This window comes from Pipistrellus kuhlii, unplaced genomic scaffold (assembly GCF_014108245.1).
Source record: "Pipistrellus kuhlii isolate mPipKuh1 unplaced genomic scaffold, mPipKuh1.p scaffold_m20_p_25, whole genome shotgun sequence".
Taxonomy (NCBI): domain Eukaryota; kingdom Metazoa; phylum Chordata; class Mammalia; order Chiroptera; family Vespertilionidae; genus Pipistrellus; species Pipistrellus kuhlii.
Window position 1 is genome coordinate 1,460,265 of NW_023425524.1, and position 18,139 is coordinate 1,478,403.

Sequence of the window (18,139 nt, forward strand, 5' to 3'; positions counted from 1 at the left end):
TGTATGATGCTGGGGTCTTGGAGCCCGAAACGGGGGGGGGGGGGGGGGGGTCCTTAGATGACACCCCCAACATTTTCCCTCTGTTGGCGACGCTCCCGGCCCACGGGGGACCGCCTGCACACGTGTTTCTGCAGGTAAGCACACTACTGCACGCGCACGGACACGTACGTGTGGGACGGAGTTTATTACTCACTCTTCTCACACAGCAAGGCGACCTGCATGGCGATCCAGTGGCCGGGCGGCCTCCGTGTGGGCAGGCACACGGCGGTCAGGAAGTTGGAGGGGGCGCCGGCGCCGGGCGCGGAGCACCTCTGCGGTGTCTGGTACAGCGGGCACTCGAACGTCCCGGCCTCCGGCTGCCTGGGCAGCTCGGGGGCGTCCGGCGTCTCCGGGGGAACCTGGGCGGAGAAGCCGGGCGTCAGGTGGCCCAGCTCCCGTCTCCTGCGCTGGACCCGGGGCGTGTGGGGGTTACACACCCAGGTTCCTGGCTGTGGGACCGCGTGGGGATGAAGCCTGGAGGACTCCCCCTTAGAGGGTGGCGAGGGCTTTCCATGGCGCCTGTCCTTGGGAAATGACAGTGGGCGTCGGTACAGCATCTGTGTGGGATGCTGGGGATGTTTGGGGCTGTTTTAGCTGTGCTCGGCCCTCCTCATCCAGTGTGAAGCAGGGGATGGGGACGGGGGGGGGAGCCCAGAGGCAGTGTGACCTGTGTTGGGGTACTGACCTTGGTTGGCAAGAAGTAGATTTCCGGGAACTCGCAGCAGATCTCGCGAGGCAGCGAGTCTTCCAGGATTTTCGCTTCGTGATTCCACCTTGCCCCCTCGATGAACAATCCAAAGACGTGCGCCCCGGTGTGCGTGGAGCCGGTGCCCTAGGACCAAAGAGGGGCCGTCAGGGGCGCCCGGGGGCGGGGCGGGGGGAAGGGAGGGGCTGCCTTGAGCAGACGCCCCACTGGGGGTGAGGGGGGGGGGGCGTCCGTGTGCTGGGGAGCTGTTGCTCGGGTGCCACTCTGAGACCTTAAGCAAGTTTGCATATTCTAATTCTGAACTGGCAGGTATTTCAAACACAGAAAAACTCCACGTTTCCGGATTACCATCTTTTCAGGAGACCCATCCTAAAAGGGGTCAAACGTCGTCGTCCCCGCTTCTCCCAGGGCAGCTCCTGGAGGCTCTGGGCTTTAAAAGCTGGGCGAGGTTCGTTCCGTAGCGGATCTTTGAGCGACACAAAGAGGGTCAATTCAATGAGGTGCCAGCAGATGGTGTGAAGCAGAAAACTGCTGGCGGCAGCTCCAGGTCTGGGCTGTCTCAGGGGGGCCTGGGAGGCAGCTTGCTCTCCCCCGCTGGGTGCAGGCGGGGTGGCGGGCGCAGTGCCCCCCGAGAAGGGACGGGCACCTCGTCCCCAGCTCGCCCTCCAGGCGGCCTGGCCCTGCCTGGCCCCTGGGCCAGCGGGTTCCCAAGGGCGAGAGGACCTGAAGGGGTCCGTTTACACTGCCTGCCTGTGCCTGGCATGTGCGGAGTGCGGTCTGCGCAGGAATGACTGCTCGAACGAATGAACGAATGAATGAATGAGGGAATGAGTGATTCCGCCTCCCACCCCCGTGAGCATCCCGGCACCTTGAAGGCTCTCCTGACGAGGTTGAGCTTCCTCTGGATCATGATGGAGAACTCCTCCTCCTTGGTGCCCGTGGTGTCGGGGATCACCTGGTGGGTGAAGGTGAGGCCGTCGGTGGAGATCCCGTGGGCCCGTCCGTAGTCCTGCAGCACAGCCATGAGGAAGGCTGGGGGGAAACACACGCTCCCGTGAGTGTCAGAAACACACGCTCCCGTGAGTCTCAGAAACACACGCTCCCGTGAGTCTCAGAAACACACGCTCCCGTGAGTGTCAGAAACACACGCTCCCGTGAGTGTCAGAAACACACGCTCCCGTGAGTCTCAGAAGCACACGCTCCTGTGCGCGTCCCACAGGCCCGGGCGGGCGCTGTCAGCCACACAGAGGCGTCCTGGAGGGAAGAGGGGGGAAGAGGGGGTCAGGAGATGGCGAGGGGGGGGTGTGAGGCTGGCTGGGACCCTCCCGCGGGCCTGGGGGCTGTGGGGGCGCTCAGAGGCCCAGTGTCCCTCCTCCGTGTTTGTCCTGGGACATTCCCCACTTCTCATCGGTCTTGGCCGAGCCCAGTGTCTCGGCCCCTGGTAGCCAGAGCGGGCTCCGGGGGCGAGGACAAGGCCCAGGCGTCCGTCTTCCTGAGATGTGACAGACGGGGACCCGGGCAGGAGGCTCTGTCTCCCCGGGGCTCGCTAACCCGGTGGTGACGGCGTTTCCCGCGGTTGGGGGGAGAGAGAGGCTCAGAAAAGAGGCCCCGTGTCCCCGGAAGAGCTGAGCCGGGAGCAGAGGTGGCCGGCGGGGATGGGGGTGGGGGTGGGGGTGGGGGATCGGGGCGCCATAGGAGACACAGAGCCCCTGGCTCCAGCCTGGCCCAGGGCATGGTTGTGCGTCACTGAGTCGGACGCGTTCTGCATGGCGACACCGGTGCCTCGCACACTCCCCTCGCCCACCTGCACAGCCGCCGGCCCTGGGAACCGCCTCAGTGCCTGGTCACACAGCGCCCCTGCCCAGACCCCCGCAATGCCGTGCCCGCCAAGGGTGCGGCCAGAGACCGGGCTGAGCTGTGGCCGCCGGGGGGCCCGTGGCGGCCGCTGTCAGACGGCGGCCTGGGCGAGGTGCCCAGTGCAGGCGCCTCATGTCAAGCTGGACTCCGCCACGTGTCCCCATTCAGGGAGTGACAAGAGCGTCCACCCAGCTTTCCAACCAGAAAGCTGGCCTCATGCTTCCCACTCCACACCCCACCTCAAACAGGGCGTCCAGCTGCTCCGATCCCCAAGCGCCCTCCTATCCACCTCAAACAGGGCGTCCAGCTGCTCCGATCCCCAAACGCCCTCCTATCCACCTCAAACAGGGCGTCCAGCTGCTCCGATCCCCAAACGCCCTCCTATCCACCTCAAACAGGGCGTCCAGCTGCTCCGATCCCCAAGCGCCCTCCTATCCACCTCAAACAGGGCGTCCAGCTGCTCCGATCCCCAAGCGCCCTCCTATCCACCGCAAACAGGGCGTCCAGCTGCTCCGATCCCCAAACGCCCTCCTATCCACCTCAAACAGGGCGTCCAGCTGCTCCGATCCCCAAACGCCCTCCTATCCACCTCAAACAGGGCGTCCAGCTGCTCCGATCCCCAAACGCCCTCCTATCCACCTCAAACAGGGCGTCCAGCTGCTCCGATCCCCAAACGCCCTCCTATCCACCTCAAACAGGGCGTCCAGCTGCTCCGATCCCCAAACGCCCTCCTATCCACCTCAAACAGGGCGTCCAGCTGCTCCGATCCCCAAACGCCCTCCTATCCACCTCAAACAGGGCGTCCAGCTGCTCCGATCCCCAAACGCCCTCCTATCCACCTCAAACAGGGCGTCCAGCTGCTCCGATCCCCAAACGCCCTCCTATCCACCTCAAACAGGGCGTCCAGCTGCTCCGATCCCCAAACGCCCTCCTATCCACCTCAAACAGGGCGTCCAGCTGCTCCGATCCCCAAACGCCCTCCTATCCACCTCAAACAGGGCGTCCAGCTGCTCCGATCCCCAAACGCCCTCCTATCCACCTCAAACAGGGAGTCCAGCTGCTCCGATCCCCAAACGCCCTCCTATCCACCTCAAACAGGGCGTCCAGCTGCTCCGATCCCCAAACGCCCTCCTATCCACCTCAAACAGGGCGTCCAGCTGCTCCGATCCCCAAACGCCCTCCTATCCACCTCAAACAGGGAGTCCAGCTGCTCCGATCCCCAAACGCCCTCCTATCCACCTCAAACAGGGCGTCCAGCTGCTCCGATCCCCAAACGCCCTCCTATCCACCTCAAACAGGGCGTCCAGCTGCTCCGATCCCCAAACGCCCTCCTATCCAGCTCCGCTTCTCCCGCGCCCCCCCCTTCCCCCCGCCCCCCCCTCCGTCCGCCCCCGGTCACCCAGCGGGCCGGGCCGGGCGCGCAGACTCGCCTTGTGGGAAGAAGAAAGCGGGGAGCCAGTATCTTGCAGGAAACCCTTCCAAGTGGCTGCTCTTCTCCTCCGTCGGGTGTGTGGAGTCGGGCTGCTTCCCAGCCAAGATGAACCGCATGTACCTGGAGGCAGGCAGACACGGGGGGGTGGGATCGGGCATAACTACCCGGTCAGGCCATCTGGGCGACTCTCCAGTCCCTGCCACCCCCACCTTCCCGCCTCGTCTCCACCCTCCGGAGGCAGGAAGCTGGCCCCGCGCTGGGCCTTAGAGCCGGTGAGCTGGAACCGGTGTGGCTCAGCGTATGGAGCGTCGGCCTGTGGACTGAAAGGTCCCAGGCTCGATTCCTGTCAAGGGCATGTACCTTGGTTGCGGGCACATCCCCAGGGGAGAGTGTGCAGGAGGCTGCCGATGGGTGTTTCTCTCTCATGGATGTTTCTATCTCTCTCTCCCTCTCCTTTCCTCTCTGTAAAAAATCAATAAAATATATTAAAAAAAAACACACACACACACACACACAAAAAACTGGTGAGACCAGGGCAGGGGCCGGCCTTGACTTGGGTCCTGGCGGGGCTGTGAGTGCCCGACAGCTCAGGAGGATGGGAGGGGACACTCGCTCACGGCTGCAGGGACAGGGGGCAGTTCGGCACAGGCCTTGGAACCAGATTTCCCGGGTTCCGATCCCCACAGGTCCACTTGCTCGTTGTGGGGCCGTGGGCATGTCCCTGCAGGGCCTTGTGCCTCCGTTTCCTCCTGAGGGACAGGGTCACTGTGAAGGCTCAGGGGTGGGCACCAGGAAGGCCCTGGGGCACATGCTTGACCCAGCGGGCACTCAGTCAGTGCTGGGTGCGCTCTCCTTTCCAGCGGCTTTGTGTCATGTATTAGACACGCTTAAGAATTACATGTAACCGTGGCTCAGTGGACAGAGCGTCGGCCTGCAGACTGCAGGGTCCCAGGTTCCATTCCGGTGAAGGGCATGTGCCTTGGCTGCGGGCACATCCCCAGTAGGAGATGTGCAGGAGGCAGCTGGTCCATGCTTCTAACTCTCTACCCCTTTCCCTTCCTCTCTATGAAAAAAAAAAAAAATATATATATATTTTTAAAAAGAATTACATGTAACCAATTCTTCTTTCTTTCATACCTCCCCTCCCCCTCGCTACTTCCCCGAGACACAGTGTGGCCAGCAAATGCCCTAGGCCAGTGGTCGGCAAACTCATTGGTCCACAGAGCCAAATATCAACAGGACAACGGCTGACATTTCTTTGGAGGGCCACATCTTTTTAGACGTAAACTTCTTCCAACGCCGCTTCTTCAGAATAGACTGCCCAGGCCGTGGCGTGTTGTGAAGGAGCCGCGCCCTGGGGGCCAAAGAGCCGCGTGTGGCTCGCGAGCTGCAGTTTGCCGACCACGGCCCTACATCCTGACCTTGGACGAGACGGCGCTCGGTCTCCGTCTCCGTCTCCGCGCCCTAGACGGGAGCTGAGGGTCCCCCGCCCCCTCGGGTCCCTCGAGGCTGCTGTGCGGACCCCGCAGGCCCGCCTACCGGCGGTAGATGGTGGTGTAGGCCATCTTGGCCCAGGTGTTGAAGAAGTTCAGCCGCTGGATGAGGTTGTTGACCCAGGAGGCCAGGGGCTTGCAGGACCTGTAGGCGTGTTTCTGTTGGGACGAGAGATGGCATGGGAGGTCCCTTAGCTTTTTCCGGCCACAGACACAGGCTGTTTTCGGGGCAACGGGGGGCGGGAGTGGCCAGAATTGGGCAGCCAGTCCCCCACCGCACCCCCAGCTCACCCCAACCTCCTACTGTTCAGTCTGCTGTCCAGGGGACCCCTCGTGTCCCCCGTGTCACCGCACACAGCGGCCGCTCCCACTGGTGACTGGCCCCCCCACCCCCCACTCACCTGCCACAGCTCGGGGACGCGCCCCGTGAGGAAGGCGTTGTACGTCTCCTCCAGCTCCTGCCCCAGCACGATCTCCCCCTTGATGGCCAGCCGGAGGTCCCTCAGGGACTCGTGTATGACGAGCAGCAGCTGGTTGAAGAGTTCGATTTCTTGCTTCAGGAAGGTCAGCAGGACGCAGTGGGTGATGGGGTCGTAGCCTGCATTAGAGAAAGAGCGAGGACGGCGATGTTTCTGCCCCGCCGGCCGCCGTCGCTCAGGGGTGGTGGGCTCGTCCCCAGCGGAGGGCGTGCAGGAGGCAGTGGGTCAATGATTCGGTCTCATCATGGATGTTTCTGTCCCTCTCTCCCTCTCTCTTCCTCTCTAATACAAACATATTTAAAAAACAAAACAAAACACAAAAACGGAGAGCAATAGGATTTGGAGGTTAAAGGAATTTCATTTGTCCAGGGGGGATGGGGACGGGCATGTGTGAGTGAGTGAATGCATGTGTGCGTCTGTGTGTGTGTGCGCATGTGTGTGAGTGCACACGTGTGTGAGTGCATGAGTGTGCATGTGTTCGAGTGTGAGTGTGCATGTGTGCGAGTGTGAGTGCACAAGTGAGTGTGAGTGTGCATGTGTGCGTGCGTGTGTGCGTCTGTGAGTGTGCATGTGTGCGTGTGTGCGAGTCACACCCAGATACACGGACAGCATCCCTTCCCCCTGCTCTTGCCCTGCCCCCAGGAGAGAAGTTAGCTCCCCGTCTCCTCTCACCCCTTCCTCCGTGGCCCTTCCGTCCCGTCTCTGCCCTGACCCTGACCCTGACCCTGACCCTGACCCCAACCCAATCCCAACCCTGATCCTGACCATAACCTCTCACCCCTTCTCTGTGGCCCTTCCGTCCCGTCTCTGCCCTGACCCTGACCCTGACCCTGACCCCAACCCTGACCCTGACCATAACCTCTCACCCCTTCCTCCGTGGCCCTTCCGTCCCGTCTCTGCCCTGACCCTGACCCTGACCCTGACCCTGACCCCGACCTGATCCCAACCCTGATCCTGACCATAACCTCTCACCCTTTCCTCCGTGGCCCTTCCGTCCCGTCTCTGCCCTGACCCTGACCCTGACCCTGACCCTGACCCCAACCCAATCCCAACCCTGATCCTGACCATAACCTCTCACCCCTTCTCTGTGGCCCTTCCGTCCCGTCTCTGCCCTGACCCTGACCCTGACCCTGACCCCAACCCTGACCCTGACCATAACCTCTCACCCCTTCCTCCGTGGCCCTTCCGTCCCGTCTCTGCCCTGACCCTGACCCTGACCCTGACCCCAACCCGATCCCAACCCTGATCCTGACCCTAACCTCTCACCCTTTCCTCTGTAGCCCTTCCGTCCCGTCTCTGCCCTGACCCTGACCCTGACCCTGACCCTGACCCCAACCCGATCCCAACCCTGATCCTGACCCTAACCTCTCACCCTTTCCTCTGTGGCCCTTCCGTCCCGTCTCTGCCCTGACCCTGACCCTGACCATAACCTCTCACCCTTTCCTCTGTGGCCCTTCCGTCCCGTCTCTGCCCTGACCTTGACCCTGACCCTTGACCCTGACCCTATCTGCCTGGTGCCAGAGTCCTGGGCTGGGGCGGGGGGGCGGGGGGAATGGGGGAGGATGGTGGGAAGAGGGAAATGGGGGAGGGAAGAGGGAAATGGGGGAGGGTAGAGGAGGGGGAGGGGGAGGGGGACAAGGGAGGGCCGCTCGCTCGCCTGGCAGGCTGGTGTGCAGCGCGTCCCACACGGTGCCCGCCATGATGCTGCGCAGGGTGTTCTGTGCGCCAGAGACCTCCTCCTTCTCCACCGTCAGCGGCAGCCGCTTCTGCACGTCCGCCAGCGTCTCCAGCACCAGCTCGTCACTGCTGGGCTCCCGGCTGCACGGGGGGGGGGGGGGGGGGGAGCGTGAGGGCCGCCCGGGAGGCCCGTCTCCCCCCTCCCCTCTGCCTGTTCGGATGGGAATTCCCCGGCATCTCACGTGTCAGCAAATTCTGTTTAAAAGCACAGCTCGCCAGGCACAGCTCACTCTCCACAGCTCCCTCCCTCCTACATGCTTGGTAATTGTGCGCCAGTGTGCATGTGTGTGTGAGAGAGTGCACACGTGTGTGAGTGGGTACGAATGTCAGTGTGCACACGTGTAAGTGTGCATGCGTGGGACTGCGCATGTGTGCATGCACGTGAATGTGTGTGTGTGCGTATGTGCATGTGTGTGAGTGGTGTGAATGTGTGTGAGTGTGCATGTGTGTATGTGAATGTATGTGAGTGCATGTGTGAGTGAGCGTGAGTGCGCGTGAGTGCATGTGTGCATGTGAATGCATGAGTGCATGTGTGCTTGCGAGTATGTGTGTGAGTGCATGTGTGCATGTGAGTGCACGTGTGCGAGCACATTTGTGTGAGTGTATGTGTGTGTGAGTGTGCACCTGGGTGTGCACTGGCCTCTGTGTCCCTGAGAAACCAGGGTTGGCACTCTCTGGTGACACCCTCGGAGTCCGGTCCCGCACCCCCCGGCAGACGGCTCGCACCTGACGGTGAGGCTGGGCGGGGCGGCCTTGGCCTGCAGCGCCACCAGGTGGTCCAGGAAGGCCTGCGCCTGCGCCTGCCGGCAGCCCCGCGCGGCCTCGGGGTGCAGCCCCAGCAGCTCGGCCGGCTCGTCGTCCGGCAGCGCCTGCACCGCGCGGCGGTAGGCCCGCAGGCTGGCCGGCTCCGGCAGGCACAGCTGGGGGCACACACGCGGCGTCAGCGCCCACCCCGAGGGCCCCCCCATCCCCCCGGAAACGTCCCCCCGAGCCTCTGTCCCAGGGCCATGCGCCAGGCCAGCGGCCGGCACACTCATCCGTCCACAGAGCCACATGCCGACGGCACCACGACGGGCGTGTCTCCGGAGAGCCACACTGTTCAAACGGGAACGTCTCCACACAGACTGGCCCGGGCCGCGGTGGTGTGTGTGGAAGAGCCGCCCTCCAGGGGCCCAAGAGCCGCCGTTTGCCGACCGCGGGCCCAGGCCCTTCCGCCAAGCAGCACCTGGGACCAGGCATGGCGAGGTGCTTGCGTGACGCGCACGCACATGCTCTCGTGGGGAAGCGTGCAAAGGAGGGAGAGGAAGGCACTTCAGGGGCGACTCCGGTCACCCGCCCTGGCTGGGGTGGCTCAGTGGATAGAGCGTCGGCCTGCGGACTGGGGGGCGGCGGCGGGGGGGGGGTGTCCCGGGTTCAATTCCAGCCAAGAGCGCGTGCCTGCGTTGCGGGCTCGATCCCCAGTAGGGGACGTGCAGGAGGCAGCCGGTCCATGATTCTAATCTCATCATGGATGCTTCTGTACATCTCTCTCTCTCTCTCTCTCCCTTCCTCTCTCAAGTCCATAAAATATATTAAAAAAAATAGGGCATGAGCCTTGGTCGCGGGCCCACCCCAATAGGAGGTGTACAGGAGGCCCGTGATTCTCTCTCATCGACGTTTCTCACTCTCTATCCCTCTCCCTTCCTCTCTGTAAAAAAAATAAACAAATCGACAAAGTATTTTTTTTTAAAAAAAATAAATGAAATTTTAAAAAGGCAAGATGTCACCCTTGACAAACACACGACCCAGCCCCGGGGCCGGCCCTCCGCCCTCACCTCGGCGCCGAGGCAGCTGAAGCCGGGCCGCAGCACGTCGGCGTTGCAGAAGCGCAGCAGCAGAGTGCGCAGGCAGCGCTGGTCCCAGGGGTCGGTCACCTGGCCGCCGTACACCACCTCCCCCAGCAGGTAGCGCAGCTTGGGCCACGGCACGGCCTGCTGGCCGCTCAGCGCGCTCTCCAGCACCCTCACCGCCACCTGCAGGACACACACACGCACACGCATGCACACGCGCACACACGCGCACGCGCGCGCTCCTGTCATGTCAGGGTGGGTGTGTCCCGGGCGGCGCTCCGCCCTGGTAACGCGCAAGCAGCGGCCCTCACACGGCTGCCTGCGCTTTCTCCGTGGAAACACACGGTACAGCAAGAGGAACAGAGGCTGTCTGCCGAAACCAGAAAGCAACTGGCTCAGGGGATAGAGCCTCGGCCTGCGGACTGAAGGGTCCCGGGTTCGATTCCGGTCAAGGGCATGGGCCTTGGTTCTCTCTCATCATTGATGTTTCTTTCTCTCTGTATGTGTGTGTGTATAAATATATATATATATATATATATATATATATATATATATATATATATATATATATATACCTATATACTTATATCTCTATACCTATATCTCTATATTTATATCTCTATATCTATACCTCTATATCTATCGATATATCTCTATATCTCTATCTCTATCTCTATCTCTATCTCTATCTCTATCTCTATCTCTATACCTATACCTATACCTATACCTCTGTCTCTGTCTCTGTCTCTGTCTCTGTCTCTGTCTCTGTCTCTATCTCTATCTCTATCTCTATCTCTATCTCTATCTCTATCTCTATCTCTATCTAGGAACTTGGTCTTTTCTTAGAAGCGGGTCACCTGATTGAACTGTATGGAACTATAAGACTCCAAACCAGACAACCCAACCCAAACCACACCAAACCGCCCGCTGTGAGTGCGGCCTGGATGGCAGCGGCCCTGGCTGTCTGGGGCACGTTTCCCGCCCGAGTCCCCGGTTTTCCTCCGTCTGCCCTGGGGGTGACTCTCCGATCACAGCCATGGCCGCCCGCACCCCCCGCCCCCGGCCAGTCCCCGCCCCTCCCGGGGGCCGAGCCGCCCTCACCTCGAAGTCGGACGGACTGAACTCGTAGTCGACGTTCCAGCCCAGGACGCCGTACTTCCTCCTCTCGCTGATGAGGGCGTGGAAGAAGCACAGGCTGAAGAGCAGCTTCTTCCAGCAGGGCCCACAGTCGGTGCGCTCGAAGCCCTCCTCCGTCACCTCGCCGCTGCCGTCCTGGCCCAGCGCCTTCAGCAGGCTGCTCTTCAGCCCCATGGGCTTCTCCACGGCGACCTGCCCCCGGGGGGAACCGGCATTCCCCAGATTCACCGGCAAATCAAACGTCCCCTGTGCCCGGCCGCTGTGCCTCCGTGGCTGAGCTCTAGACGTATGGCACCAGGAGGTCACGGTTCGATTCCCGGTCAGGGCATGCGCCGGGGTTTCAGGCTTGATCCCCCGTGGGGGGGCGTGCAGGAGGCAGCTGACCGTGATTCTCTCTCATTGCTGATGTTTCTATCTCTCTGTATGTGTATGTATATGTATATCTGTTATCTATATATCTCTATATCTCTATCTCTATCTCTATCTCTATATCTATATCTCTGTATATATATCTATATATATTTATATATCTATATATCTAATCTATATATATCTCTATATCTCTATCTCTATATCTATATCTATATATCTATTTTTTAAATATATTTTATTGATTTTTGTACAGAGAGGAAGGGAGAGAGATAGAGAGTTAGAAACATCAATGAGAGAGAGTCATTGATCAGCTGCCTCTTGCACACCCCCTACTGGGGATATGCCCACAACCAAGGTACATGCCCTTGATCGGAATCGAACCTGGGGCCCTTCAGTCCCCAAGCCGATGCTCTATCCATTGAGCCAAACCGGTCCCGGCTCTATATATCTATATCTATATATCTATATCTATATATCCTTATCTATATATTTCTATCTCTATATATATTTCTATCTCTATCTCTATATATCTCTATCTATATCTCTGTATGTATATCTACATCTATATCTATATATCGCTGTATGTATATCTATATCTAATCTATATCTATATATCAATATATCTATATATGTATACATCTATATCTGTATCTATATCTCTGTAGGTATATCTATCTCTGTATGTATCTCTATCTCTATCTCTATCTCTGTCTTTATATCTCTAGTAATTTGGTCTTTTCTTAGAAGTGGGTCACCTGATTAAACTGTTTGGAACTTTAAGACTCGTTGTGTATACTGCAAGATTACCTTCTGTCCTGGATTAATGTCTTGCTGACAGTACCTTACCAGCAGTATGTGAGATGGCTAGTTCACGATACACTTAATATTACGAATCAGGTCAGGACCAGCTTCCTCTTTGCCAGTTCCATGGACTGCCAGAGGTATCGCCTTGTTCCGGTTTGGATTTCTCTGACGTCTGGGGGCCGAGTTTTTATTTTTTCTTCTGCTTACTGACCTCTGGTGTCCTCTCTCACTTTTTGTGGGATGTCAGCATCCTTCCTTGTTAGGAAAACTACCCTCTGTCTGCACAGATGATGGGATATGAAACCCCATCAAGTTCTATGCGTGAATGAAAAACATTAAAGACATTTTCTTGCCCTAAATGGTGTGGCTCAGTGGATAGAGCGTCGGCCTGCGCACTGAAGGGTCCCAGGTCAAGGGCATGTACCTTGGTTGCGGGCACATCCCCAGTGGGGGGTGTGCAGGAGGCAGTTGATCAATATTTCTCCCTCATCGATGTTTCTAACTCTGTCCCTCTCCCTTCCTCTCTGTAAAAATCAATAAAATATATTAAAAAAACAAACAAACAAACAAAAAAACTTTGTTCTTACCTTCAAGCTCTTCTGAAGAAGGGGGACTGGTAAAGAACTGTCTGATTCTGAGCTTAACCACAGCCGAAACTCAGGGTCTCTGGTCACAGCTGGGTCGTTAAGTCTGCAAATTAAAAAAAAGAAGATATGTATATTGATGTGAGAAACTTAAACCACACCCACGGGTTTTAAGAATCATTGTTATTTCGATGTTTTAAGGGAACTTAGAAATCATTTTAACAACCAAAGAGCTTGTCAGACTACCCTCAGAACTTCCACGTTGCACAAGAATCTGCACGAGATCCATGAAATCCTGTTTTAAGAAACTAGTTTTTGGTCCCGAGTTTGAAGTGACATGGACTCATTGCAGAAACCTGGGAAAATGACAAATTAAAAACTAAACAAGCCGAGACCGGTTTGGCTCAGTGGATAGAGTGTCAGCTTGGGGACTGAAGGGTCCCAGGCTTGATTCCGGTCAAGGGCATGTACCTTGGTTGCGGGCATATCCCCAGTAGGAAGCATGCAGGAGGCAGCTGATCGATGACTCTCTCTCATTGATGTTTCTAACTCTCTATCTCTCTCCCTTCCTCTCTGTACAAAATCAATAAAATATATTAAAAAAAAACAAAAAACAAAAAAACTAAACAGAATGCAACTTTTCTGCAAGTCTAAACTTATTACTTTTTAATTTACAAAAAAAGAGAAAATAACTAAAGCAACAAAAGCAAATACAGACACACAAAAAAAGGCTGAACACAAAATTAAACAGAAAAACAAAAAATATGAAATTCTACTAAGCATGGCTTTATTCTCTCTCTCATTTCTTGAATAAAATTATTGTAGTACACATCCTGCTTGTAGCCTGCTATTTTTCTCTTAGCTGGGTGCACGCTAAGGTCCCCGGTTCGATTCCAGTCAAGGGCATGTGCCTTGGTTGTGGGCACATCCCCAGTAGGAGGCATGCAGGAGGCAGCTGATTGGTGTTTCTCTCTCATCGATGTTTCTAACTCTCTATCCCTCTCTCTTCCTCTCTGCAAAAAAAAAAAAAAAAAAAAAAAAAAAAAAAAAAAAATATATTTAAAATTTTAAAATAAATAAAATAAAATGGAATAGCTGATTAAAAAAAGAAAGAAAGAAAGAAAATTCTTAGTGTAGTTGTCAAGATGCTGGGGCAAAAGAGAATGGACGTAAGACAGCTTCCGTTTCCTCTTAGGGCCCAATGTACGCACCCTGGCTGCAGCCCAGGCACACGCAGCTTCTGCCTCCCCTCCCCCTGTGGCCCCTCCGATCGGTGACCAACACGCGGGTCACTCACGAGTCCACGATGGTGCACAGCCGGGGCATGAAGGAGGCGGCGAGGTGACAGTTCTGCAGGAAGACCCACTGCCCGTCTTTGGCGAGGGCCTCGGCGACGAGGGCCTCGGCTTTGGCCGCCCGGCCCTGGCCCAGCGACAGCATGGTCACGTGCTCCGTGGTTCCTCTGGAGTCCTGGGCGAACTTCAGGAGCGTGTTGGTGACGTCCACCCCTGAGGACCCAGGCAGAGAGAGACATCAGCTGTGAGCTCCGGCAAGTCCCCCTGAACTCCAGCTGTGAGCTCCGACAAGTCCCCCTGAACTCCAGCTGTGAGCTCCGACAAGTCCCCCTGAACTCCAGCTGTGAGCTCCGACAAGTCCCCCTGAACTCCAGCCTTGCACTGTGCGTGGTGGTGGGAGGACATGGAGATGGGGGTGGGGAGAGGGAAGGGCTAGGCTTTCTAGCAGCCACTTCTGTCACCGACTCCCACATCACTGTCCCTTCCTCCTCCGTGGCTGAAGCCCAGTGCTCCCCGAGGTGGCGAGCACCCAGCGAAGATACTGTATTTGCAGCTTCTCTTGTCGCTAGGGTTGGGCATCCAAGTCTGGCAAAGAGGCGTTGGCAGCCACATTCGTCACATGGCTGTGTGAAACTGTCCTTTCCCTCCGTTCTGTGGCTTGGAAGTTGGGATTCGTGATAGCTAGTACCCTCGCTGCCACCTTGGGCCAAGTGTTTTTATTTATTTTTATTATTTTATTGATTTTCCACAGAGAGGAAGGGAGAGGGATAGAGAGCTAGAAATGTCGATGAGAGAGAGAGAGACATCGATCAGCTGCCTCCTTGCACACCCCCCCCCCCCACTGGGGATGTGCCCGCACCCAAGGCACATGCCCTTGACCGGAATTGAACCCGGGACCCTTCAGTCCGCAGGCCGACGCTCTATCCACTGAGCCACACCGGTTTCAGTGGGCCAAGTCTTTAAGGAAAGGACGGCACATATGTGGCAGGCTCGGGGACAGGTGTTCTACACAGGAGGGTTTCCGACGAGAGAGTCTGTACATGAAAGGCCTTTTGAGCAAGAGTTTTGCCCAGTGGAATCCACGTCTGAAAACGGTGAGTCCTCAGGGCACGTTTGATTTGGAGATGATGAGGAACAGAAGATACATGAAGAAAGTATTTTGCTTAGGGTCTGAAGATCCAAGACAAGAAAATGAAAAAAAAAAAAAAAAAGCATTGGGGGTTTTGAGGAATACAAGAGCTGGGTCAGAGGACAGATTTCTGATAGTTCCTTTTCAAACGTATATATTTTTTTATGAGTCGATGCTAATTAAGCAGTCAACGAATACAAGGGAAATCTCAACTTTCTGGTCAATAATATGAGTCAGGGAGCTATTTCCTGTCCACACAGTTTCTGTCTGCTCAGAAAACCCGTGCTGATACATGCTTTCATATTCGTAAATCTTTGCCCTGTTACACTTTTACAAGGGATCATTGTTTGCTTTTAAAAAAATATGTACTTTTGAAAAAACCGGTTTGGTTCGGTGGATAGAGCATCGGCCTACGGACTGAGGGGTCCCGGGTTCGATTCCGGTCAAGGGCATGTACCTTGGTTGCGGGCACATCCCCGGTGGAGGGTGTGCAGGAGGCAGCTGGTCGATGTTTCTTTCTCATTGATGTTTCTGATGCTCTCTCTCTCCCTTCCTCTCTGTAAAAAAAAAAAAAAAAAAAAAAAAAAAAAATTCAATAAAAAAAAAATATATATTTTTAAAAACATAAATTAAAAAATGTACTTTTATTGATTTCAGAGAGGAAGGGAGAGGGAGAGAGAGATAGAAACATCAACGATGAGAGAGAATCACTGATGGGCTGCCTCCAGCACGCCCCCCCACTGGGGGATAGAACTCACAGCCCAGGCCTGTGCCCTTGACGGGGAATCGAACCGCAACCACTGGGCCACGCCAGCTGGGCAAAAGGTTCCTTCTTACTGTGCTTTAACGTTTTAATCCGTCCCTTTTACATAGAACGGGAAGATATTTTTTTTTAATAAGTTTTTATTGTTCATATTATTACAAATGTTCCTCTTCCCCCCCCCCCCCACCATTGCTCTCCTCCACCAGGTTCCCACCCCACCCTCTGCCCTTTCCCCTCTCCCCATTGTCTTCATCCATAGGTGCACAGTTTATGTTCAGTCTAGAACGGGAAGATATTTTATTTTTATTTTTATTTATTTATTTATTTATTTTTTAAATATATTTTATTGATTTTGTACAGAGAGGAAGGGAGAGAGATAGAGAGTTAGAAACATCAATGAGAGAGAAATATCAATCAGCTGCCTCTTGCACACCCCCTACTGGGGATGTGCCCGCAACCAAGGTACATGCCCTTGACCGGAATCGAACCTGGGACCCTTCAGTCCCCAGGCCGACGCTCTATCCACTGAGCCAAACCGGCCCCGGCGACGGGAAGACGTTTTAAAGCGGACGCGGCCTCACTTCTCCGCGTCTTACAGACGGCTCACCTCGCGCGTGGATCAGCATCACCGGGGCGCAGGCGCAGGAGTCCTTGTAGGACTCCCTCAGGTTGATTCCGGTTCTGTGGATGTATTTGCTTCCTATCTTCTCAGTGACAAACTTCCTCACCGAGTTCTTCAGACGCTCCGGCCTGAGGACTTTTATCTGGGAAAGACGACGGAAGCTGAAGGGGTGGGGCCCGGACCCCGTCTCTGGGCGGGATCTGCGCCCTCCGGGTGGTCGGTCACGACCCTGTGTCCCCTGAGTGCGGCTGGCTCCTGCTCTGTCTGTCTCACCGGCCCATCCAGCATGGACAGACTGTCTCCACCGTTCTCATTTTCAACCCCAAGGACTTGAAATATATATATATATATATATATATATATATATATATATATATATATATATATATATATTTTATTGATTTCAGAGAGGGGGGGAGAGAGAGAGAGAGAGAGAGAGAGAGAGAGAGAGAGAGAGAGAGAGAAACATCAATGGTGAGAATCATGGATCAGCTGCCTCCTGCACCCCCCACACTGGGGATGGAGCTCGCAACCTGGGCCTGAGCCTGTGCCCTGACCCGGAATCGAGACGTGACCTTCTGGTTCCTAGCTCCCGGCTCAACCCCTGAGCTACAGTGGCCAGGCTGCTTACTCAGTCTTCAATCCGAAGGGTTTCAGTGGCTGTGAAAAGCGCTTGAAACACTTAGAATGCCAATTATTTGCTCCCGGCGCACCTTACCAGAATGAGCCTTTGAAATGGGGTGAGTTTCTCCCAGGGAAAATTGACGGGACTCCGTAACTCTTCGTGTTCATTCAGAAATTCAGCTGGGTGTGATGGAGAGAAGGAAACCGGGATTAGCCATGGGATGCTTCGGGTCACGGAAAGACGCCGCAAAGGAACGGAAAGGAACAACAATCCGAGCGGAGACAGACGCATGGGTAGAAAGCAGGCTGCCAGCTATCGGAGGTGGTGGCGGCGGGGGGGTGCTGGGTGGAGGGGGAAGGGGAATTGAGAAAAAGAAGAGAATGAAGCCTTGGGCACGGACAGCAGTGTGGTGATTGTGGGGGGCAGAGGGGGGAAGGGAAGGAGAGAAGGGGAAGTTGAGGAGGCATAGGGGGATGAATGGTGATGGAAGGAGACCGGACTCGGGGTGGTGTACCCCGAAGAGGGGTGACGTGGGTGGAAGGGGCAGGGAAAAGTGAGGAGGAAGAGCTCAAATTGAAAAAAATAAAAAAAAAATAAAAATAAAAAAAATGAAAAAAGATATTAAAAGTAACAAGTCATTTAAATTAAGTTCTATTGCCTATGCAATTTCTGAAACACATCTCTTATATAAAACAATCTCTAAAACACATCTGTTAGCCCTAGCTGCTGGGCTCAGTGGATAGAGCGCCGGCCTGCGGACTGAAGGGTCCCGGGTTCGATTCCGGTCAGGGGCATGTGCCTGGGTTGCGGGCACATTCCCGGTGGGGGGTGTGCAGGAGGCAGCTGATTGACGATTCTCTCTCATCGATGTTTCTAACTCTCTATCCCTCACTTCATCTCTGTAAAAAATCAATAAAATATATTAAAAAAAAACAATAGCCAACAATATCTAAAACACATCTGTTAGTCCTAGCTGTATGGCTCAGTGGATAGAGCATCAGCCTGTGGACTGAAGGGTCCCGGGTTCGGTTCCAGTCAAGGGCACGTGCCCGAGTTGTGGGTTCCATCCCCAGTAGGGGGCGTGCAGGAGGCGGCCGATTTATGACTCTCTCTCATCATGGATGCTTCTCTCTCCCCATCTCCCTTCCTCTCTGAAATCAATTAAAAAAATATTTTTTTTTTTTAAAGAAAGAGGTGCTTACAACACAGTAATGTTCCTCTCTTGGATGGTTCATC

The 18,139-nt window shown here is 55.7% G+C and overlaps 1 protein-coding gene across 1 annotated transcript in view; it reads right to left on the reverse strand.

The window, feature by feature from the left end:
• Positions 1-183: 183 nt before the first annotated feature.
• Positions 184-18,139, reverse strand: part of DNAH14 (dynein axonemal heavy chain 14) — a 111,907-nt gene continuing 93,951 nt past the window's right edge. Inside the window, exons 73-86 of the mRNA XM_036453372.2 lie at positions 16,997-17,082; positions 16,264-16,420; positions 13,767-13,977; positions 12,473-12,575; positions 10,674-10,901; positions 9,552-9,755; positions 8,470-8,663; positions 7,664-7,824; positions 5,929-6,125; positions 5,574-5,686; positions 4,033-4,154; positions 1,614-1,777; positions 725-871; positions 184-398 (exon numbers count right to left, since the gene is read on the reverse strand). Coding sequence (XP_036309265.1) covers positions 186-398; positions 725-871; positions 1,614-1,777; positions 4,033-4,154; positions 5,574-5,686; positions 5,929-6,125; positions 7,664-7,824; positions 8,470-8,663; positions 9,552-9,755; positions 10,674-10,901; positions 12,473-12,575; positions 13,767-13,977; positions 16,264-16,420; positions 16,997-17,082 — 2,300 coding nt within the window. The 3' untranslated portion in view covers positions 184-185. The remainder of the gene's footprint in view (positions 399-724; positions 872-1,613; positions 1,778-4,032; positions 4,155-5,573; positions 5,687-5,928; positions 6,126-7,663; positions 7,825-8,469; positions 8,664-9,551; positions 9,756-10,673; positions 10,902-12,472; positions 12,576-13,766; positions 13,978-16,263; positions 16,421-16,996; positions 17,083-18,139) is intronic.